The 27218-nt window shown below is 40.4% G+C and overlaps 1 protein-coding gene across 2 annotated transcripts in view; it reads left to right on the plus strand.

The window, feature by feature from the left end:
* TLK1 (tousled like kinase 1) overlaps window positions 1-27218 on the plus strand; it is a 187777-nt gene that overhangs the window by 99832 nt on the left and 60727 nt on the right. For both annotated transcript variants that reach the window (XM_054043647.1, XM_054043645.1), the window contains exons 3-6: window positions 3239-3310; window positions 15612-15687; window positions 22234-22280; window positions 22786-22878. In XM_054043647.1, the coding sequence (XP_053899622.1) occupies window positions 3239-3310; window positions 15612-15687; window positions 22234-22280; window positions 22786-22878 (288 nt within the window). The remainder of the gene's footprint in view (window positions 1-3238; window positions 3311-15611; window positions 15688-22233; window positions 22281-22785; window positions 22879-27218) is intronic.

Below are 27218 nucleotides of genomic sequence, written 5' to 3' on the forward strand. Positions count from 1 at the left end.
CTTTACATATGTCCCTCCCCCATGTCCTCATTTTTCTACTGTCTGAAACCAGTAAGACGCACAGTAGTTGCACCTAAGTACATCTGTGTTTCCTGTTCAAGCAATTAGTTGAGATTCTAGAACTTTCCTCTTCTCTTGATGGGTAGGTACGTGAAAGTTCCCCTTATTTCCTGGAAGAACAGTTATGAAAAGGCTATCTCTATCTAACCTGCTGCAAAACAGTTATTATAAGTTTGCAGAACATAAGGTGAAAACCATAATAAATGGATTCTCAAAAGGGGTGCTCCTGGTTGGTTTCTATGTCCAAATAAAACAAATGTCAGAGGAACACTGGATATGACATGACAAAGAATTACCTGAAGATGTTCCTAGATAACAAGGAAGATCCCTGAGAAAAACCTACCAATTCTATCTATTCCGGTTATGTTTCAATAGGAACTTTAATTCACAAGTCATCATCTAGTCTGAGGTCAGTCTCATTCTTTAAACTGGCTGAATAATGGAATTCAATGATCCAGTGTCTCCAAGATGAGCACTTGCTGTGGCAAGTTATAATTTTGCATCATAATATTTCTGCACAGCCTTGCTTTTGGGTATTGGATTTGTGGAAGAAAAGAGAACAATCCAGTGATCAAGGAGGTAGAAAATGGGCAGCCTAACAGATATCAAATGCATTGGCAATAGGGCAAGCTTTTTCACTAAAGGACTTTGTTGCCGTTCTTTGTCAAACGGATCACTGAATAGATATAAACCAGGCCATAGAAAAGTCCTGTTTTACATTACTTCTCAGGCTTCATGACTTCATACATTTTTATAACCCAAGGATATTTATGGTTTAACTTCTTATTTTTTCTTGGCAGTCTAACCCTTTTATATAGGGAAAACTATTTATGTTTAAAGAGTAGGAAAATACTGGCAATAAATTAGTTTTCGGATAAAAGAGGAGGGTTCTGCCATTAGGTTTGAGATGTTTCTACAACAGAAACATCTCAGTCAAACCAAAACTTGAGGACGTTAGATGATGGGGCTGAAAACCCAAGTATGACAGGTGTCAGTGAAAGCCAAAAGAAAGCTGAGATCTTGAGAATCCTGACGATAAAATTTGTAGCAAGAATAAATATGTGGAATGTGTGTACTTTGCATAGTACAGGAAAGCTGGCATAGGTTACATGAGAAATGAAAAAAAAATGATCTGAACATACTTGATGTCTGTGAGAGGAGATGGGTGAGGAGGGGCAAGATGGTGTTTGTGCTACAATCTTATACCCAGGAGGAGGAATGTATTAGAAGGTGTAGGAATTATGCTGGATAACATCATAGCAAAGACCTTAATGTCTCTTTCACTGGCTCCCAAGCCAACAACAGCCAGGCTGTGAACAAGACACATCTGTAATAATAAGGCACCATAGACTGTGGTTAGTGGAGATGTTACACAACTTTGATTTTGCCAGCAACATTGCTTTACTAAGTATGATGTGGAACTGAATGGTTGTTCTTACGTCAGAGGTAGAATAGGAAGCAGCAAAAATTGGATTGGAATTAAAGAAAACCAAGTTCATGAAGGTAGAAAGCCAGACAACAGGTGCAAAAGTGCAAGTGGAGGGAAAATGTATTGAACAGGTAGAAGAGTTCTGCTATCTGGGCAATGTGATGACATTTGATGGTGGCTACGATAAGGATATTCATAGGCGATTAGGAAAAGCAGACATCACTTTTGGAAAGATGAACAACATCTGGTCAAACAGAGGTCTCCACACCAAACTAAAGGTCACATTATATCGTGCAATTGTACTGAGAACACTACAGTATGGAGCAGAGAGTTGGCCAATGACGGTGGCTAACAAAAAGAGATTGGAGGCTGCCCATCACAGATGACTGGGAAAGATTCTATACATTTCATGGAAAGACATAATAACAAATGTGAGGGTATGGGAACTGACAGAGCAGGAAATTCTAGAACATACCAAAGAAAGAAGCCTCAGGTGGTTGTGACATGTGCATTGTATTTAAGATGGGAGACATGCTAAGCAAGTGTTGAATTGGTTAAAGAAGGGAGAAAAAAAGAAAATTAAGTAAGTCAGGGAAGAACTAGTAGAAGACAGTGACAGAGGATATCAAATGCACTGGCAATCACCTGGGAAGAAGTACCAGACCTAGGGAGAGATCATAATCAGTAGAAGAATTGGGCTGCCTGATGTCAGTGGCACTGGAGGAACTAAGGTCTAAGGTAAGATAAGGTTCCTAGTGTTAAAAGCTATCTAATAGCCACATGGGTTTGGGTTTTTTTTATCCTCTCAGAATCCTAATCTCAGACAAGAAGGCTACATTCCTTACAAAAAGAAAGAATTGCTAACTCTCTCTTCAAATCTACTAGCTTTAGTGGGTATATAAATGCATCCTCTGGAGTCACAGCTTTCAAGAAGTATCTATCAGATACTTTGCTGGTCTAAAATAAGGCTGGAGGAATGTGGCTCATCCTAGAGGTGTGTTTTTTAAGGAAAGCCCTTCAAAATGATAACTTGATTCTGTATCTGACATACTTCTTGGGCCATGTCTACACTACCACTTCTGTTGGCAAAACTTATGTCACTCGGGTGTGAAAAAAACACCCCGAGTAACATAAGTTTTGCTGGCATAAGGGGTAGTGCGCACAGAGCTATGTCGGTGGGCAAGCTTCCCCCACAGACATAGCTTCTGCCGCTTGTTGGGGGTGGTTTAATTGTGTTGATGGGAGAACTCTCTCCCGTTGGCATAGAGCTGCTACACGAGAGATCTTATAGCCATGCAGCTTCATTGGTACAACTGTGTTGCTGTAAGCTCTCTAGTGTAGACACTTCCTCATCCATAACCTCTTAATCATTTAAGTGTTTTCCTTACGGCTGTTATATTGGTGTGACTGTTTCATGAGTTAGTGGTCTATCCTGTAAATTGTGTTTGTGCATTCTTTTCAGAGAGGATATGTATGTACAGTTGTTTCCTTTCCAATTTTGGTAGCAAACTACATTGTTCAGAATAGCTTTAGAAGCAATTAAGAACATAGAATTTACTGTGCTGGAGCACACCATTTGTCCATCAAATCTGGTATTCTCCTTGCAGGTCATATGGTCTCTGCAGTTGAGCACTTCGTCTTGAAGCATGAAATTTGATTACAGTATTTGCAGTTATGCAAAGTAAGGGTAATTTATTAGCTGTTTTATAAATCTGAACATAGTGTGTGATATGTTATTTTTCTCAATAGGCCTCAACAAATAATGAAAGTTCTAATCACAGTTTTGGAAGCTTGGGATCTCTAAGTGATAAAGAATCGGAGGTATGTATGTTTACAATATTTTAATGCAAACTAAATACTTATAATATGTTCTAATGCAGTTGATATTTTATATGTAAGCTTCTTAAAGAAAATATAATATTTCTATGTATACAATAAGATTAAAAAGTGCATGTAGTGGTAAAAGCTAAAATTTGTTACACCTTTGGACCAAACTAATTTTTTTGAGATGGAGATATGTATGGTAAGACTTCATAAAAGTGCTGTCATGGAGTGTCCTGCTTGGAGTGCCCTCCTACAGTTGGCCGCAGCATGACAGACATGCCTGCCTTAGTTTCCCCTTTTGTAGTTCCAGAAATAGTCCAAACAGTCTTCCGAAGTATAAATACAGTTCCATGCACATAAACCATAAGAAAACAAGTTCCAACACAACGTTCTACAGTTTCAGGCCTGTCTCCACACAGTACATCAAATAGAGCCCCAGCATCCCTCATCAGTGCCCTGGCTATCCAGTGCAACCCCAGTGTCCCTCACTGTGTCCTGGGTCTCGAGCACAGCCCTGGTGTTCTTAACCATGCCTGGGGTGTCAGCCTTCAGCCTTCTCTTGCTTCAGCTCTCTGGTTTTGAGAGCCAGCAGTAACCTCCTCTGCTGCATTCAGCCTTCAGCCCTCTCCAGCCTTTTCTGACCATGGCGCTCTCGCCCAGGAAGGATAGCTGGCTAGCTTTTCCATGGGCTTCCGAGCCCTCAGCTCTTTTCAGCTTCCTGGCACTGCTTTGACTTCTGATAGTCAACAGGCTAATCCCTTCCTTGGCTTCCTTGATAATTCCTTCCTCTTTCCAGGGAGTCTGCTGACAGGCAGCCTTAACTCACTAGGTCTCCCTCTTCCTCCCTCAGATCTCCTAGTTTCTTTATAGTACCATGTGCTGCCTGGCTCTCTAATTGGCCAAACTGGGGGCACCTGTTCTGGCACAGGGGAGCTGGACCCTGCTTCATTTAGTGGGGCCAGCCATTCTGTGAAAAGCTCCTTTGGACCTGTGTTCAGAGCATTTTCACTTTTTAGCTTATGTTGGTTCTGCATTGTATCATGAAAGGTTAACTATATATATATATATAGATATATATATATATAAAATAAACTGTATTTTATCTCAGGCCTGTTAGGAAAAAAAGGGAAAGATTCTGTGCTATGCCTCTAAGAGCAGCTGGGGGGAAGATTAAGACCACTTTTAAACCACCTTTATGCCCTCCTGATCCTGGGATGCTTTGGCCAGGTGAGGCCCCTGGCATAACTCAAATGGCTCTGGGGGATCTGTCTGAGTTACAACAATTTCCTTGGGTTTCCCATGGGGTTGGGGTTCTGAACTCAGAAACTGCATAACTCTGAGTGCTGTGGCCCTGTCATTGACATGCCCATATGCTAGGACTCACAAATGGGGTGTGTGGAGGGGGGGTTCAAAGTAGTGGTCTTCACAATGCCTGCACCAGGAAAATTCCCCCTTTAGAGCACTTGCATACTACTTCAGCCCTTTTACCACCGGGGGACGGTATGGGGATTAGACTCTCGCCCCAAGACTTGATATATAGCTATGCTGCATGATGATTAAAATTAAAATTCTGTCACAGGTATTTTTAGTAAAAGTCAGGGACAGGTCACAGGCAATAAACAAATATTCACGGAAGTCTGCAACCTGTCCCTGACTTTTATTAAAAATACCTTGTGGGGGATAGGGACAAACAGAGCATTGACCACTGCTGCTACAGCCCCAGAGGGGCTGACCCAGTCCAAGCTGCTGCTCCAGTGGGTGAGGGATCGGTCAGCTGTTCTGGCGGCCCTGGGACTGGTCACCGGTCAACTGTTCTAGCCCTGCCCCAGAAGTCCTGGAAAGTCATGGAATCCATAACCTACGTGATTGTTGTATCCTTAATGATGATAAATTCATATTGGAACGAAGAATGGTGTGTATAGCTTGCTAAATTTTTACCTTAAGGCAGTAAAACTTTCACTAGCACAGGGAAACCTCCTTAGCCACTGTTTAATTGTAGCTGTATAAATACTCTTAAAACTTAATTAGTTTGCCAGTATTTATTCTGAGAAATATAGAAATGTGTTCAAAGATCAGACATTAGATCATTTTCCACTTCTAAAACCCTTTCCCCTCAGTTTATAATATCTATAGCATTTGAAATGAAAATTTTTACCACCTTTATTTTTTTTCTTTTTGTGTGGAGTGCAAACTAGTTTTCTTATTGTAAGGATGAGTTTCTGGGTTTCTGGCATCATTTTCCCCCAAAAAGTGTTTTATAGGAAAAATTGTAGGTTTTTTCATGTTGGGAGGAATACCTATATAAAAATTACATGGACTTTGTAAATGAGATCTAAAAGGGTGGAGAAGAGCAGGATAAATTTGAACCTGTCATGCTTTGAATGTTTTTTAATATCGCTCAAATTAGAAACAGCTTATATTTTTTCACATATGAAGTGAGGTACAGAACAATTTCAGCCCTTTTAGTCTGTAATTTCAAACATAAGCTCTTTCTGCTGCTGGCTCATTAGCCCTATAAAAATGACAAGTCCATGTTCAGAATTATTCCAACACTGCTAGTTCAGCTGTCGCCTCATCTGACCCTGTCCAGTTTTTGCCTTGAATCACTGTGAAAACATACTGCATATCACTAACGGTTAGTGGGCTTCTGACATTCTGACCAAGTGTGGGGTCAGTCAGTTGCCATTAATGGAGAGAGACACAAAGCACTGGAAAGGACACTGTTGCGCCATGTGCTGTTTGGCTGTCTGGCTCTCTGTCGCCCATCTTATATTAGTGTAGGTGTATGGACCCTCACACTTGAGAAGAGTGTGGCAGAGGGCTCTGACTCACAGGGGATTCCCTTTTCCAGAGAAAATCTGCAGTGCAAGTGATGGACCCTTCTCTTATAGTAAATTCGCATTTGGTAAGCATTAGTGGGTCTCTTGTGCACCATGTGCTCCAATGAGCAGTTAATCTGTGCTTTTTTAATTGGGCCTTGTGATGGGGTTGTACTAGGCCCTTCGAGGCTCCCTACTGGATTTACCACACAGCAGTTGCAAATAGTTTTATTATTTCTTAAATAAACCTAGTGATTAGTAGTTTTAATAGTTTTAGAGTAGAATCAGATTACAGCCTCCCCCCCTTCCCCCTCCTTTCCTCGTTCCAATGTTCAGGTACCGGACTATGCTCAGAATTCCGTGCTTCAAACTATGCATCTCCTGCCCGCAGTCCTTCTTGTTCAGTGATGACCATCAGTGCTCTCTCTACTGTCTGGAGGAAGCTTACATTGTGGCTCAGTAGAGTGTTTGCCATTCTTTCCCCAGTTGTACCTGAGAGAGTGGGCACTTCGCCTCCACAAGTATCTCCTGGAGATGGCCATGAGACCCCAATCAGACCGAGGCCAGGGAACTCCCCCATATATCATCCTGAATCAGCAAGGTGTATGCCTCCTGCTGCAAAGTCCGCCTCCGGTGCTGGAGAATCTACCCCCACAGATCCTGTGACGGGGCCTAGTTGAGAAGTTAGGAAACACTGTCATAAGCATGGAACTAAGTCTTCCTCTAAGTCCACTTCAAAGCTGGTGGATGGGATGTCTGATTTTTCTGCCTATGAGGACTCAATACGTCTTAAGTCCCAGAAATGTTGGGCTCCACTGGCTCCAGGCCGTGTTCCATTGGTACCACCATCTTCAGCTCCTCACAAGACCCGGGACCCCCTGTCACTGGCAAAGACAGTTTCCTTACACCCACACCCCAAATTTATCCCTAAAGTAGTTACAGTTTCACCTTAATTAATCCATTCATTTAACTTGTATTCTTTTTGAAACCGCACACTCCTGTAGAAGAACGTAGACTCCACTCCCTCAGTGTGCAATGAGCTTTGGCCTTTTACCTGAAGAGAACAAGACCTATCAGGATGTCCTGGAGACTGTTTATTGCCATAACAGAGAGTGTTGGGGGCATGCCATCTCCACCCAGAGAATTTCTAAATGGGTATCTGGATGCATTGTACTCTGTCAGCTCTTGAAACTTTCTCCCCCTACAGGGGTATGAGCTCAGTCCACAGAGCGCAGCAACCATGGCATCTCTTCAGGATGTACCCTGCTAGATATCTGTAAAGCTGCTATGTGGAGTTCCATCCACGCATTTTTAAAACATTACGCCCTGGTGCAGGACTCGGCTGCTGATGCCTCCTTTGGAACGGCGGTCCTCTGCTTGACCCTACTGTCCTGATCCTTGCACCCTCCTCCTACTTAGGTATTGCTTGTCAATCACCGACAGTGGACTACAATAGGGACCATTACTCGAAGAAGAGGTTACTTACCTATAACTGGAGGTTTGTTGAAATGTATGATCCCTATCTGTATTCCACTACCTGCCCTCCTTCCCTTCTGCTTTGGATCTTTCTGATTCATGGTGGAGAAGGAACTGAAGAGGTGATTGATCTGCCCTGCCCTCTATTGCCTTGATCAGAAGCATGAGGTGAGCCTGGGTGCATGCACAGACTAACAGACACTATTTTCAAAGTTCTCCGATTCTGGGCACATGATGTGCATGTCTAACTCACAGTGGAATACAGGTAGGCACCACACATCTCGAAGAACCTCCAGTTACAGGTATAACCTCCTCTTTCAGAGTACACAAAGGTTCAGACATGTATTAGGTTGCAGGATGCTGCATAAGTTCCACCTTGTCTCGACTGGAAATTTGTCCTGATTACAGCCATAATTGGCCTGCCATTAGTTTGACTGCACTGGTATAACCCTTAAACTGGACAAGCAAAGCCACTGTTTGCATCACTGGAGCTCATCCCATCTTTAATATGGGTAGGCTTGCCTGCTGCAAACAGCAAGCTTTGACCATCTACACCAGATATTGCACTGCGTAGCTATACCAATGGCTATACAGTAACACCTCGCTTAAAGTTGTCCCAGTTAACGTTGTTTCGTTGTTAGGTTGCTGATCAGTTAGAGAACATGCTCGTTTGAAGTTGTGCAATGCTCCCTTATAACGTTGTTTGGCAGCTGCCTGCTTTGTTTACTGCTTGCAGAAAGAGCAGCCCATTGGAGCTAGCTGGTGGGGGCTTGGAACCAGGGTTGACTGGAAGCCCCCCATCAGCTCCCCACTCCTCCAAGTTCCCTGTGCGGCAGCCCTGCCCAGCAGGCTATCAATTGCCGGCAGTTCAGCTGTCCCTCCCACCACTGCCATCTGCTGCTCCTGCCCTCTGCCTTGGAGCTGCTCCTGGGAGCTTCCTGCTTGCTGTGCAGGGGGGATACAGAGGGGCTAATGTCAGGGTGCCCCTCTCCCCCATTCTCCTACCCCCCCTGCTTACCCCATCTCCATAGAGCGAGGGGGGACATGACAGGGCTCAGGATAGAGGGAGCTTGCTCACAGCAGCTGCTGTCTCAACTTGCTGATATACTTAAAAAGGCAGTGTACTTAAAGGGGCAATGCGCATCCATCTCTCTCTTTCTCTCTGTCTGCCATGCTGTCTCCCCTCCCTCCATTTGTGCTGCCTTTTAGAGTGAGGGGCTACATTAACAACAATGTGTTAGCCCTTGAGGGCTCAGCCAAGTGCTAGCTCATCGTTTAGCAGTAAGGCATTCCCTGGGAAATATCCCACCCCCTGACTTCACCACCTCAACCAAGCTTCACAATCATCATTGCTGTGTACGGTATTAAATTGTTTGTTTAAAACCTATACTGTGTGTGTGTGTGTGTGTGTGTGTGTGTAGTCTTTGGAGAAAAAAATTTCCTTGGAACCTAACCTCCCCTATTTACATTAATTCTTATGGGGAAATTGGATTTGCTTAACATCGTTTTGCTTAAAGTCGCATTTTTCAGGAACATAATGGAGGAGTTACTGTAATCCGGGCAAATCTCCAGTCTAGACAAATCCTTTATCTAATATGCACCAGACCTAAATATGGGTATCTTGAACTCTTTGGCTGGAATGATAGTTTGCTTACTCTGAATTGTTGTCACAAGCTGTGTTAATTAGTATTGCTAATTAGAAGTATTGCTGGTTAGCGAGGAGTGCTTTCATTTTAGGAGGAATTTCATCATGTCCAAGTGACTTAACCCTTAAGGAACTATGTTTTTATAATTAATAAGGTAGAGAGCTAAGATTCTGCCTTAGCTGCTGAAGCTTATTTCTGTTGTCTAGTAAGTGTGTGTCAATTGCAAAACAGGTTCCCCAAGATGGCTGTCTGATACTAAGTTTATCAGTCACAAAGAGGATGTGGATCCTAAGTCTGACGTTTGTTTGTTCACCCCCTTTGAATAATTCTGCTACCCAGATAAATGTTGTATCTTGTCCTTCCTGGGTGCATTTTCTTGGCATTAATAAATAGATGATTTTCTTGGCCAGAAGGGTGTGACTGCCTATTCTTTTTATTTGTTTTTTTCACGAGAACAAAACTGTCACTTTTCTGCTGTGGCAGTCCACTTAAGAGAAAAGTCTTAATTCGGGGTGGGGTGGGGGGTTGTTGTCCATCTTTCTGGCAAAGGAGAAAGATATGGCATTACAAACTGAAGGCAGTATTGTATCTGGTTAGATAGAATTAGAGGGTGGCATAGATCTAGCTCTGATCTTTATTTTGTTTGAATCCCCCGAGAGAGATTGTGTAACTTCCAGAGTACTGATAAGCAAAAATCGCCCAACTTTCAGTTAGTGAGCCGTTTTTCTAACTGACAGCTGTGCAAACTCAACGTTGTGTCTGAAAGTTCATCTGTGTTCATTCTGGCTTGTGCATCATAACTAGTCAGAGAATCTCTGGGACATTGTCTATAATTGGGCTATACAGGTTTAATTTAAGATCTAAGCCCAGTTTGTCCCTCCAGCTGATACTTAATTAACAGCTCTTTTGGTGATTCACCGGTAGACTAGAGTTCATCCTCCCAAAGCAGTATTGGTTCTTAAGTGCTAAAAAGTGTAAAAAGTAGTAACAATGTAAGTTTAAAAAAAAAAAAAAAAAAAAAGAGACAGCAGAAAAACTTTTGAATGTATGCCAGGACCAAATCTGATAGGTAAGAAGTTGCTATTTTAAAATTTCTTTTCTAACTATAACTGCATGTTGAAGATCTTGCATTGTCTGAGACATGGAGCATGATCTACTTGGGTAGTATCTCTGTTTTTCAAGTAGAAATTTTTTTTAATTTTTCAATTATCTGTTTACCTCCTTCTGGTTAATATTGAAGGAAATTTGTAGAAAAATTCTAGAAAGCAATTTAGTGTTACTGCTAGATGTAGAAATGCATAATTAACTTTTTAATAGCACTACTTGGAGAACTATTAACAGTATACAAAGAAATTAATGGTGCTGCCTGGGAACTCTCTTTGAACAGTATTGCAGTGGTGTAGGTTGGAAGTTAAGGGAGATGACAGTGGAAGTGTTCCATTACACGCTGGAAATTATGCTACATTGTTGCAATTCTGTGAAAGAAAAATATGGTCCTATATCAGGGTACTGCCTATTATCTAGGACAGAGTTTCCCAAACTTTTCTTGTTGCGTGCCCCTTTCCAGATCTACCAGCTGCCCACATAGCTCTACCCTTCTCATCACTGATACTTCGTGTGTTTTTCTTAACACTACTGGTCTTTAGCCATCTGTTCATATTTCACTGTTACTTACAGATATAGTTATAGTGTGACATATACAACCGAAAACCCCCCCTAAGTTCTGAGCTCAGTTAGACTGGACAGTTGCTGGGCAACTAAACCTGCACTGTATGGTGATTGGAGGTGAGAGCTCTGTACATCAGTGTCTCTGTGTATCTGTTCTCATTGGTATGTCTTGAAGTAAATTAACTACCATATTTTATATAACAAATTCCCACAGAGTTTTAAAGCTTTGTCTCAGTAGCCTATTATGAAAATGCAATAAGTAAAATACAATCCACCATTACGCAATTCCTCCTGTGTACCCCCACAGAGATATCTCACATACCACAGTTTGGGAACCTCTGATCTAGGATCTTGTATGACATCCATCACCGTAAATTAGTGGTTCTCAAACTGTGGGTTGGGACCCCAAAGTGGATCACGACCATGTTTTAATGGGGTCGCCAGGGCTAGCCTTAGACTTGCTGGGGCCCGCAGCTGAAGCCAACACCCAAGGGCTTCAGCCCTGAGCAGTGGGGCTCAGGTTACATGCCCCCACTCCCTCCCAGGGCTGAAGCCCTGAGGCTTCGGTCCCCCTACCACCCTGGCTGGTGGGGCTCAGACTTTGGCCCCCACAACCCTCCTGGGGTCGTGTAGTAATTTTTGTTGTCAGAAGGGTGTCGCGGTGCAATGAAGTTTGAGAACTCCTGCCATAGATTATTTGAATGCCTCCCAAACACTGATGAATTTATCCTCAGAACACTCTTGAGAAGTAGGAAGGTCCATTATCCTCAATTTACATATAGGGAACTGAGATACAAAGAATAAGTGATTTATCCAAGGACACAGGAAGTCTGTGCCAGAACTGGGAATTCAACCCAGATCTTCTGACACAAAGTACAGTGCCTTAACCACAAGGCCGTATTTCCGAGGCTGGGGTGATTATTTCTAAATTGTAAAGTATCTTTGTATATTGGATTCTTAACCACAAGTAACAAAAGAGCCCCCAAAATTCAGCAACCACACATTTAATTTTTTTTTTTTAAAGGGCCCTAAGCAGAACTATTCACTGCGTTATGTCTCCTGCTGCAGGTTCCTTCCATGTTTGTTGAAAGATGATTTCTGGAACTCTGCCATGCCATGGCTTTATTTTTTGCAGCTGTGATGATTTCATTAAAAAAATTAAGTGGAGGGTGTCTTTACATTTTCAATGAGCAATCAGAAAAATTGTGGCACTAAATAAAAGAATGTGCTTTCTTGACCCATTTTTCAAAAGGTGTTATATTCTCTTCAAAGGGTTTGTAGTTATGCCAGATATGATAATGAGAGACTGTAGCATTTTACTCCTTTAAATAACATCTGGTTTGTTTTCACACTAAATGTAATCTTTTAACAGAATAAATTTAAACTTTTAATGTTACATACAAGAATTTTTGAAATGGTGTCATAATAGAGAGTCTGTTATGGTAAACAACTTGTCATATGAAAGGTACAGTAGGAGCCTGAAGATATATTTATAAGGTGAGCCGGGCTTCCCTTTGTGGTGTTGAGACCTTAGCTGTATTGCAACAGATTTTGAAAAATAATATAGAAATTTAGATCTTGATTAGAAATACAACACTAACAGTTTCTGTAGTGAGAATGTTAGTTTATTATCAAACTGTAATGCAGTACTGATGCAATCACGCTATGCTTTGTTAGTGATAATGTGGTATATAAAAATAAATCTTTATTTGATATTTTTTAATTTCTCAATGCATGAAATACTTTTATCTCTTGTTTTGTGTGCCAGACAAGGATGCAGAAAACATAGTAGAATTTAGAAATAATCATTTTTCTAGGTCACTAATACTAGTATTAAAACCTGGGATTTTGGAATGGCGGGATTTTAATAGAAAAGCCTTGCAAATATAGGTTCTGTCTGCATGGGTGGACGTCAGCTAATTTTGGTTGGATTCCACCCATGCAGATCAGATTGCAGATTTGGTGCGACAATGTAAAGACACCTTAGAAAATGCTGTATTTCTTGTACTTATTTGCTATAGAGAGGGAAAGACATTACATACTTAAGAGACACATAGTACAAATTGGTGGTTTTCCACTTTTTTTCTTTGAAAAAATTCTATGTGCTACTATGAATCGTTCTGTAAGTAAATATAAAATATTTATATAGACCTGTATTTCTATCTTAACCCACGATTTTGGAAAGAGAGAGTAATTCTTTTAGAGGCAGACTGTTACAAATGAATACGTTTTATAAAAGGAAATATAAAGGCCAAAATTAAAAACTATCAAGCCAAGATAGAAACAAGTGGTAAATCACAAAATATACAGGTAAACCAGGACCTGAACCATATAAAGCAGGGGCGGGCAAACTTTTTGGCCTGAGGGCCACATTGGGTTTCAGAAATTGTATGGAGGGCCGGTTAGGGGAGGCTATGCCCCCACCTCCTATCTGACCCTCCCTGCTTCTTGTCCCCTGACAGGCCCCCCCGGACTCCTGCCCCATCCAATCCCCCCGACCGCCCCTGGAATGTCCATCCCTGACTGCCCCTGCCGCCCCATTCAACCCCTCATCTCCTGACTGCCCCCTGGGGACTCCTGCCTCCATTCAACACTCCCTGCCCCCTGACCGCCCTGCCCCCTATCCACACCCCTGCCCCCTGACCACCACCCCAAACTCTCCTGCCCTCTATCCAACCCCCCCGCTCCCTGCCCCCTTACTGTGCTGCCTAGAGCACCAGTGCCTAGCGGCGCTACAGCCGCACTGCCCGGAGCACCGGGACAGGCCGCTCCTCTGCAGCTGCGCTGCCCCAGGAGCTTGCAGCCCTGCCGCCCAGAGCATTGCGCCGGCGGCGCAGTGAACTTAGGCTGCAGGGGAGGGGTCCGGGGCTAGCCTCCCAGGCCAGGAGCTCAGGGACGGGGCAGGAGGGTCCTCCGGGCAGGATGTGGCCCGCGGGCCATAGTTTGCCCACCTCTGACATAAAGTATAGGGCTCTTGGCAACATGTCAGCTTTGTGTTTTTCTTCATAGTTCTGGAATCTGACATTGGAGAACTTCTAAAAATGTTTTTTCTTGTTTGTAAGGTTTGCTGAAGTTTGTAAGTGAAGACAGCTTTGTTATTTGGGGAGTGTTCACCAGATATTTCCCAGCTCCATAGCTCTTGAATTTGTTGTAATTCATATGGTTCCATTAGAAGAAGAAAGGTGCTGATTGGTTTCTGGAAAACATTTTGTGGTGATTTGAACTGATATGCCCGAGTTTTGCATATGCATTGTGCATTATCATATGAATACTGTATTTACCAAAAGTGAAAATTACCTCCAGTATAATTTTAGACATCTTATTAGAGTGCTAATACTGTTTGCAGTTTAAGGTTAAACTAAACAAAAGGAATGAAAAAGGTTAAAAGAAAATGAAATATTTTTTCTACAAATTATTGGAGTTTTGATTTTTTCAAAATGAAATTTAAATTCCTACAGAGGTTTATAGATGAGAGAGCTGATCTTTTACAATTGCAGAATAACTAACTTTTGGGGAAATTTAAAATGATTGTATAGACATATTTAATAGTTGTAAAGGCTGTACAGTTTTAAAATTATACTCGGCATTTACATTGGCTATTTAAGATGCTATATTAAAATGCTAATAATTGAATAACATTTGATAATAAAATCACTTAAATATTTTCCAATTAAACTGAAAGCAGAAAAGGATGGATGAGAGGAAAAGATTACTTTTTAATGTCATCAGTACTTGGTTAAATCTTGTCAATTTATCACTTAACATTAACTTGCTTTGTTCACAGAATGTTCATTAAATGTTTAGACTGAACATAACTTAAGATAACAGTGTATATCGCTCAACAAACATCATGTAGAGAAACATTTGTAAGCACTGTGTTCCTGTAGAAAATTACATTTTGAAAATAGCTTTGACAAACTTTTATTCTTATATCAAAACAGTGCAGTATATGGAAGTCAGTAGTGCCCAGAGCTGTTGGCTCGGACTTGGGCCCCTTTCAGCTGGGCAGTGTACAAATATAGTAAAAAAGCAGACTTTGACCATAAGACCTTATTATCTAATTTAAAACTACAGTAGAACCTCCGTTATGAACATCAGAGTTATGAACTGATCAATTAACCACGCACCTCATTTGAAACTGGAAGCATGCAACCAGGTAGCAGCAGAGATGGGGGGAAAAAAGCAAATACAGTATGGTGTTAAACATAAGCTACTAAAAAATATAAAGGGAATGTTTTAAAAAAAAAAAAAAGATTTGACATAAGAAAACTGTTTATGTGCTTGTTTCATTTAAATTAAGATAGTTAAAATATGCATTTTTTTCTTCTGTAAAGTTTCAAAGCTGTGTTAAGTCAAGGTTCATTTGTGAACTTTTGAAAGAACAATCGTAACATTTTGTTCAGAATTACGAATAACCTCCATGCCCAAGGTGTTCGTAACTCTGATGTTCTACTGTAAACACAACACACAGGTGTAATACACCTTCTGAAGGGAGAGAGTACAAGAGTAAGTACTCATATTGTCATCTTTTTCCTTCAGTTAAAATCTGAAATTATATTCATGCTGAATTGAGACCATGTTTTAAGAATGAGATTTTTTATTTATTGCATGTAACAATAATATAAATAAGTAAAGCTGTTGCTGGATCAGATTCTTTTGCATTTAAAGACATTAATTTGCTTTTTGTAGACTCCAGAGAAGAAACAATCAGAACCTTCCAGGGGAAGAAAAAGGAAAGCAGAGAACCAGAGTGAAAGCAGCCAAGGTACACCAAACATTTTTTGAATTTTAGCATATCAGTTAGGTATTATATGCATTTAGTCAAATTATATTTGCTTGAACACATGAAATTTAGGGATTGTCTGCACAGCCCTGCAGTGCAAACTATGAGGTTATGAATTGCAGTGCATGATGAAGTTTTGCACTGTAACTGTCCTGTGTAGACCCTGCTAGCGCAAACTAGAAGGTATCTAGTTTGTGTTTCAAACAGGACTACATTAACAGAAACTAGGTATCTTTTAGTTCATACTAGCAGGGTCTACACAGGACAGTTAAAGTGCAACACTTTAGTGCTCACTACAGTTCACACCCAGTAGTCTGCACTCTGGGGCTGTGTAGACAAGCCCTTAGACAGCCTTACAGAGTTCCACACTCATTGCATGAGACAAGGGATTTTTTTAAATGGTGAATAAAATATATCTTTTTCCCCATTATCAATCTTGGGTAGGAACAGGCAAGTAGATTCTGTATCTGAGCTGTTAAATGTGTAAAAGAATTTTGCATGGCTTCAATTCGCTCTTGCCATTGTGACATTCTACCTATTTGTTCAGAACCACAACAATTCTTCTCACTAGTGTGCCTCCGCAGTTACTTTTCTTATTCCAGCTGATGAGCAGGAATTCATGGTTTTAAAGTTTTCAATTGCTTGATATTCAGATGAATTTCCATTATTGTCCTGAGAGACCTTTTTCCATCCAACAAAGGTTCATAGGGGAGGATTAGAATAATTGGGGGTGGGGGGGGAATCAGTAGAGTGAAATAGATGACTTCCATCTGATGTGGCTTGGCTTTGACTTGAATCCAGCCATATTTGTTACTATCCAGTAACTGTTTAGCCCGGGGATAGGCAACCTATGGCATGCGTGGCGAAGGTGGCATGCAAGTTGATTTTCAGTAGCACTCACACTGCCTGGGTCCTGGCCACCGGTCCAGGGGGCTCTGCATTTTAATTTAATTTTAAATGAAGCTTTTTAAACATTTTTAAAACCTTATTTGCTTTACATACAGCAATAGTTTAGTTATATGTTATAGACTTATAGAAAGAGACCTTCTAAAAATGTTAAAATGTATTACTGGCACGCGAAACCTTAAATTAGAGTGAATAAATGAAGACTCGGCACACCACTTCTGAAAGGTTGCCGACCCCTGGTTTAGCCTTTGTGAAATGTGTGGTATTCTCCGTCCATTTCCTAGTGGACAAGTATATGCTTGTTCCTCAAAACACCATCATGATACTTACTAATTGGTACTCTTTCAGACAAGTATGGGGTTCATTGAACTATCCTGTCTCATTTTAAGGTGACCTTTTTAGGGCAGGAATGGTAGAGACTCATAAGTCTGTGGGTAACTATCTAGCATTTTAAAAAAAAGTAGTTGTGAGAACAGGACCTATTTTATTGTTTTGGTGTTCCATTTGAACTAATAAATATCCCTTTAAATGCAAATATATAAGCCAGGAGCATTGTTCATTTGCCTCTTGGTCATTTACTGTGTTTTTTGTTTTGTCTTTGTGGTTGGTTCTTGTTCTGCCTCTGAGTTGATACCTGAATACTTACCTGTTCTAATCACTGGTAGGCCTATTGAACTGGCAGTTCAGACTATGTAGATTAATTCTAATTATCAAGGTTGCTATTTTAAAATACTGTGGCTTAGCTGCCACTAGCACCTGATTTTCCAGCCAAGGGTATATTTACCAGTCTGAGCAGGATGGTGTAGGTTTTAGGCTCCTTGGTGATGTACACATGGGAAATTTGTGACTCTGGCAACTGAAAGAACAGAATGTCAGCTGATTAAAAGGAAATTGGAGCCAACTCTGAGGGCTTATGGGATTTATTCGTAAAGACAATGTAGTGTGATGTTCCCCTTCCCTTTACCAGAGTGACTGATAAGGCATGACCTGTCCAGGAAATTACTTGGGATGGAGTGGGAGTTTAGGGCCTTTAAATACAGAGCCTTCTTGGGAGCAAAGATAGAGAACTCCTTCAAATGGATGTTAAGTATTTTTGGATTGGAGAAATTTGTTAATTTGTGACTGCATAGTTTAATGTTAACATGGTTTTAAGTCACTTGATAAATCACAGTCACTTGTTTGGGTATGAAAACTTATGTCTCTGGAACTGATTTCTATTAAATATCTCTGGTCTGCTTGATGCTACAGTGGCAATATTTCACACATACAGATAAATAAGTTGGAATTTTTCTTGTAATGTCTTGCCAAGACCTGAATTTAGGGTTTTATATGTTCCCTGCAATAGCTGATGACATCACCGGCATATAAAACAATGGAGGCAGCTGCATTCCTTATAATGCTTTAGATGTTAATGTTGTTAACTGTTAGAGAAGATACTCTGAAAACTAGAATGAATAAATAAATAACTGGCTTGCATTATAAAACAATCTTTTTATCCATTTATTTTAATATTGAAGTTATTCTAGGAAATTTTTTAGTGTGTGTCCTCGAGATTAATTTCTCCTCTAGCTACTTATGCATGATGTAAAGAATAATGCAGACAGTCTAACTTTGCCTTGCAATATATATATATATATATATATATATATATATATATATATATATATATATATATAGATTTTTTTTTTTACATTTTTCAGGGAAGTGTAGGCTATCCCTTCCCATGTTAAGCCAAAAAAGCAAAGTGGAAGATATGTTGCGTTAAAATACTTCCGTTTAGATGATCATTTTGATTTGAGTGTTTACTTCTATTTAAATGTATCATATATTTTGTTCTAAATAAAAAAAAAATAGTTTAAGACAATCTGACAGCCTCTCATTTCACTTACTCGACTCTTGGTCTCTTAACTGTTGTGCTACAGTCACCTCACAGAGGCTTTGCCTATTCTAAACTTTTTTGGGAAATTTCCCACAGCTGCCCTTCTAGTGCTCCCATCATTGCTGCCCTTGATGAAGTGGAACAAGTGGTAGTAAAAGCAGGAAACTTTAACCATTTCTTAGAGCAGACAACCTGGTAATAAAAACTCTTATGCCCTGTTTACAATGTTGTTACTGCCAATAGAACTTTATAACTACAAAGTATCCTAATGTAGACAAGGCAGTAGTGTCCTCCATGCTAGATAGGACATGAATTTCAAATGTGAAAACAAGCAGAAAAAATCTGTTTATAGCATAGGATGACCTTTCTGGCCTTCCTTATAAAGAAGCAAAGGCACAAAGCCCAGTTTTTTCCCTTACCGATCACTTTTAATGCTTTTCAGCTGACAAACTCCTTTCTTGCCTATTATCTAAAAGCTGACCTGAAGGGATAAGACTGGTTTGGAGACGGAGCAAGTGGTAAAATGGTGCATTTGTTTAAAAACCTTAATAAACCATCTTTTTCTTTACTGAAATCATGAAGAGTAGGAGGTAGGTAAGTGTAGGGAAATGGCTTTTATGAAAGAGACTTGCAGTATGTGGTGGAATCCACTAAACTGTGTGATTAAATGCCATCCTGCTTAAGTAGGGTGATTCTAAGGGAACAGGTTTGTTTAATGTATTTCAAAAACTGTAAGAATTGGTTAATGGCAGAATAAGTCAATATAAGTTGCATTGTACACTGTAATAACTTAATGTGTTGTAGAGTTAGTTATCACTGAGTTGTCCCTCAGCATGATGATTACAATACATTTGGGACTATGCTGTTGTGTTCTGTATAGGTGTGTACAGATTTGTTAGCATAAGCTTCCCTCTGGTTCTTTCCTTTGTTCACATCTTTCTGTTTTCCTGATCTCTTATGGTTTCTCAATAAACCATCTTGCCCTAATATGTCTAAATGTATAATGATTTGTATGCTTTGTAAAGGCAATTAATGGAAATAGAGGAATATCTCCTAGCATAATGTATTTCTAGGTGCGTCTGATAATAGGTTTGAATGCTTAATTTGAAACAGCTGTATATCTACCATGATGTGACAATTAATGGGGTCTACAGTAATTGTAAGAGACAGCTGCACCTTCATGGCAGTGCTTACCTTAAACCAATGAACAAAAACCTCTAGAAGTTTAATGGTTGAAATATCAAATGCACTTTTTGGAAAACAAATGCATATGTATTTCTTTTTTTAAATAAATTTTCTGTGGCTTGGTTCCCCAGTGTGGTTCCGCAGTTCTTCTTTTCTGGTGTCAAGCAGTGGAGGAGCAAAAGATAGGCAGTCTCCCTCCCCTTTCAGGCACTGTTCCCAGTCTCTTCCTTCCTCTCAGTGAGGAAAACAAAAAGTGCTTCACATCGATGTGTTGTCTTTAGACCTCAAGCACAGGCACTATGAAAGATAGTACAGAGGAAACAGACAGACACTCTGGAAGTGGAAAGTGTAGCCTGACAGTGGGTGCTTCCTGCAAACGATCACTGCTGGTGTGTCTGGATTGTCTAGTCAGCAATTCAGCAGTCTCCTATCTTGCCAATGGGAGTAAACCCGTATTGAGTGGCCTCCCCTCACTTTAGGGCACTCCCACTAGATTCATTCTAGAGAAAATGCCTAGAACAGCAGGGGAAAAAGAGCTATGGTGCTTTCCCAGATCCCTTACCTATTCCCAAGGTGCTTCCTTGGTTCTGAGGGAGAGCCAGAGGTGCTTAATCTTGAGACCAATGCGTGGACCTAAAAGAATACAAAGCCCACCTGTTCTCTACACTGAAGGACTCTACCCTAATTTACCCCAAGCAGTTCACTACACTTACTCCTCTGTGGAGCTTTTCTCTCCTGCTCCCTCCTCAGTAACCTACCTTCTTTCTTTGGACTTCACTAGAGATACACAATGAGGACTCATCCCATTGGGACAAGTTCCTTAGGGTTGTGTCCTATCTTAAGCCTCCTCTGAAGTCCTTGGGTTCTCAATAGGGTGCTCAGTGCTTTGCTCAAACCTTGCTGAATTCTTAGCTTTGGTGCTTCTTACTGTGCTTTCCTTGAAAGTGGAATTCTTTAGTCGAGGTCGCCTTCAGCTGACAGTTTATGGCATTTAGTATCAGAGGGGTAGCTGTGTTAGTCTGGATCTGTAAAAAGCGACAGAGTCCTGTGGTGCCTTATAGACCAACAGACTTATTGGAGCATAAGCTTTCGTGGGTGAATACATCTCTATAAGGTGCCACAGGACTCTTTGTCGCTTTTTATGGCATTTGTTTGCTATCAAAACTGTCTTTTTTCTTAAGGAAAAATTAATGCTTTGCACTTGTTATAGCTTCCTTACCAAAGCAGTTTCTTCTTTTCACCTGAACCAGGAGATTTTTTCCCCCAACTTCTGTCCGATCACCAAAGCCCAGAGGAAATCCCCTGACACTGTTTGGATATATGTGGGACAGTGAAGGTGTACCCTGTCTCAAACACAGGAGTTCAGAAAGTCTCATTCCCTCTTCATGATCCGAGAGTCCCTGCAATGGTTTAAAGCCTCTGATTAACTTCCCCTGCTGGAATTGACTGACTGACTTGCAAGGGGAAAAGAGATGCTATCATCTCCATAAGGTGATACTCATTCTTTCTACTCCCTGTTCAGCCCCTTTGCACCTTTATATTGCCCTAGCTGTCACAGCCTACTGAGTTAGCTGGTCAGTAATTTATTGTTGCCTCCATAAATTGGTACTGTACTTCTAGTTAGATCAGGGGTCAGCAACCTTTCAGAAGTGGTGTGCCAAGTCTTCATTTATTCACTCTAATTTAAGGTTTCGCGTGCCAGTAATACAGTTTAATGTTTTTAGAACGTCTCTTTCTCTAAGTCTATAATATATAACTAAACTATTGTCGTATGTAAAGTAAATAAGGTTTTTAAAATGTTTAAGAAGCTTCATTTAAAACTAAATTAAAATGCAGAGCCCCCCGGACTGGAGGCCAGGACCTGGGCAGTGTGAGTGCCGCTGAAAATTAGCTCCCATGCCGCCTTCGGCACGAGTGCCATAGGTTGCCTACCCCGAGTTAGATTTTGTCCTCACTGTTTTTGCCCACTCAGGTTGAGGAACTGAGCAAAGGGACTAGTATAGAAAGTGAGTTGTAGGCTAGCCAGATTTGACATTTTTGGCAAGTCGTTGACTGGTGAGCCTGGAGACAGAGTGCCTAAAATGTGGAGGAGCTTGGCACCTAATCTCTTGTCTGCCAACATTTATGATGAACATCTCATCATGTTAGATGGGGATAGTCTTGTGGCTAAGGCACTGGGGTGGGAATTAAGAGAGATAATTTAATTCCTGGCTTCTGTACTACAGACGACTTGTGTGAGTTGAACAGGTCAGTCTCTCTGTGCCTCAGTTTGCCGTTCACGTAAAAAAAAAAAAAAAAGGCGCATAATTATACTTCATTACGATATGTGGATGATGTGAGAATAAATTAGTTAAAGTGCATGGAGTTCTCAGATGCTGTGCTGATGAGATGTCATATGAATATCTAGATAGAAAGATCACCCATTGACTCACCAAGCCGCAGAAAACTGCTTAGCAGATTCTAAGACTTTGACATGTTGTGTACTTTTCACCTCTGTAGTAAGTATAGTGGTCTATTTTTGTCACTTCTAATGTCTTTAATTTTTTCTTTAACTTCAGGGAAAAGTATTGGGGGACGTGGTCACAAAATTAGTGACTATTTTGAAGTAAGTTTTTTATTTATTTGGAAAATTTACTTTTTTGATTTCTTTAATGTTGCAAGTAACTGTATAAGATACTAAATTTAGTTAAATTCACAAGCATAAATGTAAAGAGTATTGCACTATTCAGGCAACAGATTTGTTTGGATTGTCACCTGCTTTGATTTAGAAACATAAAATGCATGGCTTTCTGTACAAAAGTCACACATACAAGTCATGTCTACACTGTGAGCTAGCAATGTCTTTTAAATGTTCTCTTGGTCTTGCTGGAGCTGAAAAAGGACTAAGGAATGGACGGTTTAAAATAATTAGTTTTTAAAATGTCTTTGAAGGTGTTTGTAAAATTTCTATTTAAAAAATGAAAGCTACATCTTGAATAGTTTTTTGCACTCTCCTTCCTTTAGACATATAGATTGTGCAGTAATACAATAAGTGATATTATTATTATTTTGCCTTACATCCATTTTCGATAAGAATGTTAACTAATTCTTTGGCAATGTTTCCTCTTCAGTACCAAGGTGGAAACGGCTCCAGTCCTGTAAGAGGCATATCTCCTGCAATCCGTTCTCCTCAAAATTCACATTCACATTCCGCCCCTTCTTCTGTAAGTTTGAACTATTAATCTGTTCAATTTCAGCCTACAGTACAAAAGTTTTCAGTCACTGAAAGTAACCTTAATTGGGAATCCCTGATTATAAATGATCACTGTAAATAGTGCAACTTTCTAAACTTATTTTCAGGAAGAAATCTATTTCTTCAAACCAAACAAGTAGTATTATAAAGTTCAAATTTTTAAAAATGCTTTCAGTAAATTTTAGGTTTATAAACTAGGATTACTGTCTGATTGAAACATTGTTGTAAAATCTGAAGGGAAGCTCCAAGTGAATAATTATACTGTATAACTTCAGGTAAATGGTCACCTGTATGGGTGGTTGTTGAATTCCAAGTCATTTATTTAAAATAAATGCATAACTTTTTCACTAAGTAATTTCAAAAACTGGACATAATAGCATCTGTTCACATCTACCCTGCACACATTAACAAAAAAAATTCTTAGTCCTTTTTACTAGGAAGGATATAGTGAGCAATCCAGGTTGTTCTGTTATAAGCAAAGATGCTGATAAACCAACAGATTCTAGTTAAATTTAAATACATGACTACTGTATCCCTTTTAACTCTCCTTACTAGTAATGTTTTGAAATTTGAAAGTTGGGATTTAATTTGAAAATAAATAGTTTCCCCTCATATACAGGCTTGCAGTGTCAACGTTGGACTTGCCTTTGTTTAACTCCAGGTGGAAGGACCATTTCTGTTTTGTTTCCCCCATGGACAAATCCACTTTATTCTACTTGTTGGCAGCTTCAGAATTTGATCTCCAAACTTCCTTACACTCTTTTGCTCAGAAAATGTTTGAGTTTTGCTATATATTAGGGCTGTCGATTAATCGCACTGTTAAACAATAGAATACCAATTGAAAATTATTAAATGTTTTTGGATGTTTTTCTACATTTTTCAAATATATTGATTTCTATTACAACACAGAGTATAAAGTGTACAGTGCTCACTTTATATTATTTTTTATTAAAAATATTTGCACTGTAAAAATGATAAACCCAAAATAAATAATAATTTTCAATTCACCTCATACAAGTACTGTAGTGCAATCTCTTTATTGTGAAAGTATAACTTACAAATGTAGATTTTTGTTTTGTTTTGTTACATAACTACACTCAAAAACAAAATAATGTAAAACTTTAGAGCCTACAAATCCATTCAGTCCTACTTCTTGTTCAGCCAATGGCTAAGACAAACAAGTTTGTTTACATTTACGGGCGTCACCTGAAAGTGAAAACAGGTGTTCGCATGGCACTTTTGTAGCCGGTGTTGCAAGGTATTTACGTGCCAGATATGCTAAACATTTGTATGCGCCTTCATCCTTCAGCCACCATTCCAGAAGACTTGCTTCCATGCTGATGATAAAAAAAAATAGTGCGTTAATTAAAGTTGTGACTGAATTCCTTGGGGGAGAATTGTATGTTCCCTGCTCTGTTTTACCCACTGTGACGGGTTGGATCACAGAAACCCTCTTGGGAGCTGCCACCTGATGTGCCAAGACTACTACTACCCCGCCTTCCCTGCCAGCTCGGAGCCCCAGCACCCTGTCCTGCTGAGCCAGACACTCCCATCTGCTCCAACACAGACCCAGCGTCTGAATTACTTGCCCCAAAGCTGCAGGTTTACCTGAAAGCAGCTAACAGAAGTGTTCCTGTCTTTAACACTCAGATGCCCAACTCCCAATGGGGTCTAAACCCAAATAAATCCGTTTTACCCTGTATAAATATACAGGGTAAACTCATAAATTGTTCGCCCTCTATAACACTGATAGAGAGATATGCACAGTTGTTTGCTCCCCCAGGTATTAATACATACTCTGAGTTAATTAATAAGTAAAAAGTGATTTATTAAATACAGAAAGTAGGATTTAAGTGATTCCAAGTAGTAACAGACAGAACAAAGTCAGTCACCAAGCAAAATAAAATAAAATGTGCAAATCTATATCTAGTCAAACGTAATACAGATAATCTCACCCTCAGAGATGCTTCAGTAAGTTTTTTCCTCAGACTGGACACCTTCCAGGCCTGGGCACAATTCTTTCCCCTGGTACAGCTCTTGTTCCAACTCAGGTGGTAGCTAGGGGATTCTTCAGGATGGCTCCTCTCCTCCCTTTGTTCTGTTCCACCCCTTTATATATCTTTTGCATAAGGCGGGAATCCTTTGCCCCTCTCTGGGTTTCCACCCCCTCCTTCTCAATGGAAAGGCACCAGGTTAGAGATGTATTCCAGTTCAGGTGACATGATCACATGTCACTGCAAGACTTCATTGCCCACTTGCCAGCACACACATATACAGGAAGACTTACAGGTAAAACACACCCATCTGCAGACAATTGTCCTGGTTAATGGGAGTCATCAAGATTCAAAACCACCATTAATGGCACACCCTTTGCATAATTACAATAGGCCCTCAGAGTTATATTTCATATTTCTAGTTTCAGATACAAGAGTGGTACATTTATACAAATAGGATGATCACACTCAGTAGATTATAAGCTTTGTAATAATACCTTACAAGAGACCTTTTGCATGAAGAATATTCCAGTTACATTATATTCACTCATTAGCATATTTTTATAAAATTATATAGACTGCATCACACCTACAATCTGCCATATATTTCATATTATAGCAGTCTCAGATGATGACCCAGCATATGTTGTTTGATTTGCAAACACTGTCACTGCAGATTTGACAAAATGCAAAGAAGATACCAATGTGAGATTTCTAAAAATAGCTACAGCACTTGACCCAAGGTTTAAGAATCTGAAGGGCCGTCCAAAATCTGAGAGGGATGAGGTGTGGAGCATGCTTTTAGAAGTCTTAAAAGAGCCAACACTCCAATGCGGAACCTATAGAACCTGAATCACAAAAAAAAAAAATCAACCTTCTGCTGGTGGCATCTGACTCATGATGAAAATGAACATGCATCGGTCCGCTCTGCTTTTGGATTGTTATTGAGCAGAACTCGTCATCAACATAGATGCATATCCTCTGGAATGGTGGTTGACGCATGAAGGGACATATGAATCTTTAACGCATCTGGCACGTAAATATCTTGCAATGCCAGTTACAACAGTGCCAGGCGAATGCCTCTTCTCACTTTCAGGTGACGTTGTAATGGGTTCGGTCACTGATGTGCTGAAATTACCTCTGAGCCCGTTTTCCCTGATGGCTTTGGACTCCAGAACCCTGCCTTGTGGAGCCAGACACTCCAGTCTGCTGCAACACAGACCCATGTCTGAACCACACCCCCAAATCTGCAGGCTTTAAATGAAAAACACTCAGCAGGTTACCGATCTCCAACTCCCAATGGGATCCAAACCCGAAATAAATCTGTTTTACTCTGTATAAAGCTTATACAGGGTAAACTCATAAGTTGTCTGCCCTCTATAACACTGATAGAGAGAAGTTTTCTCCCCCAGGTATTAATCACTTACTCTGGGTATAATAATAAACAAAAGTGATCTTATTAAGTATAAAAAGTAGGATTTAAGTGGTTTCAAGTAATAACAGATAGAACAAAGTAAGTTACCAAGCAAAATAAAACAAAACATGCAAGTCTAAGCCTAATACACCTCTACCCTGATATAAAGCGGTCCTCGGGAGCCAAAAAATCTCACCGTGTTATAGGTGAGGCTGCGTTATATCAGGGTAGGGAGAGGGAACCGCTCCCTGCCTCAGGTCACCTCCACTCTGCCTCTGCCTCCTCCCTGAGCGTGCTGCTGCCGCTCTGCTTCTCCCTCCCTTAGAGGTTTCAGACTCATGTCTTAGTGATGTCTGGTTCCATAATATACAACAGGTTTCCCCTGTTCTGGGCTCCCAATGACAGAGAAGCCCTCCAAAATAAAGGAAACCCAGTTTAGTTATTTTTGAGTTGTCAGACTTAGTCTAAGGCTTTATCTACAGTGGAAACTGAAGGACAAAAGTTTTGTGAAAAACACACAGACACACACATCCCCGAATGACAAACTGACGAAAAGCGCCAGTGTGAACAGCACTTTAACAGGAGCGCTCTCCTGCCGACAAAGCTACTGCCACGCATTGGGGGTGGAAGTTTTTTGTCAGCGGGAGAGCTCTCTCCTGCCTACAAACAGCAGCTATGCTGTGCGCCTTTTAGTGGCACAGCTGTAGCGGCACAACTGTGTCGCTAAAAGGTGTGTAGTGTAGACAAAGCCTCACAAAAATCTAGCTAAGGGACATTGGAAAAGGAGGTAAGCTTACGATACTACTTGTTACCAGACAAAAGTTGTTAGACTTGGTATACAGGAGTCATTATTAGATCAGCTTTGTTTATCTAACTACTGTGCTTGATGCCAAAATTTTATTT

The sequence above is a fragment of the Malaclemys terrapin genome, chromosome 11, assembly GCF_027887155.1.
Source record: "Malaclemys terrapin pileata isolate rMalTer1 chromosome 11, rMalTer1.hap1, whole genome shotgun sequence".
NCBI classification, from domain to species: domain Eukaryota; kingdom Metazoa; phylum Chordata; order Testudines; family Emydidae; genus Malaclemys; species Malaclemys terrapin.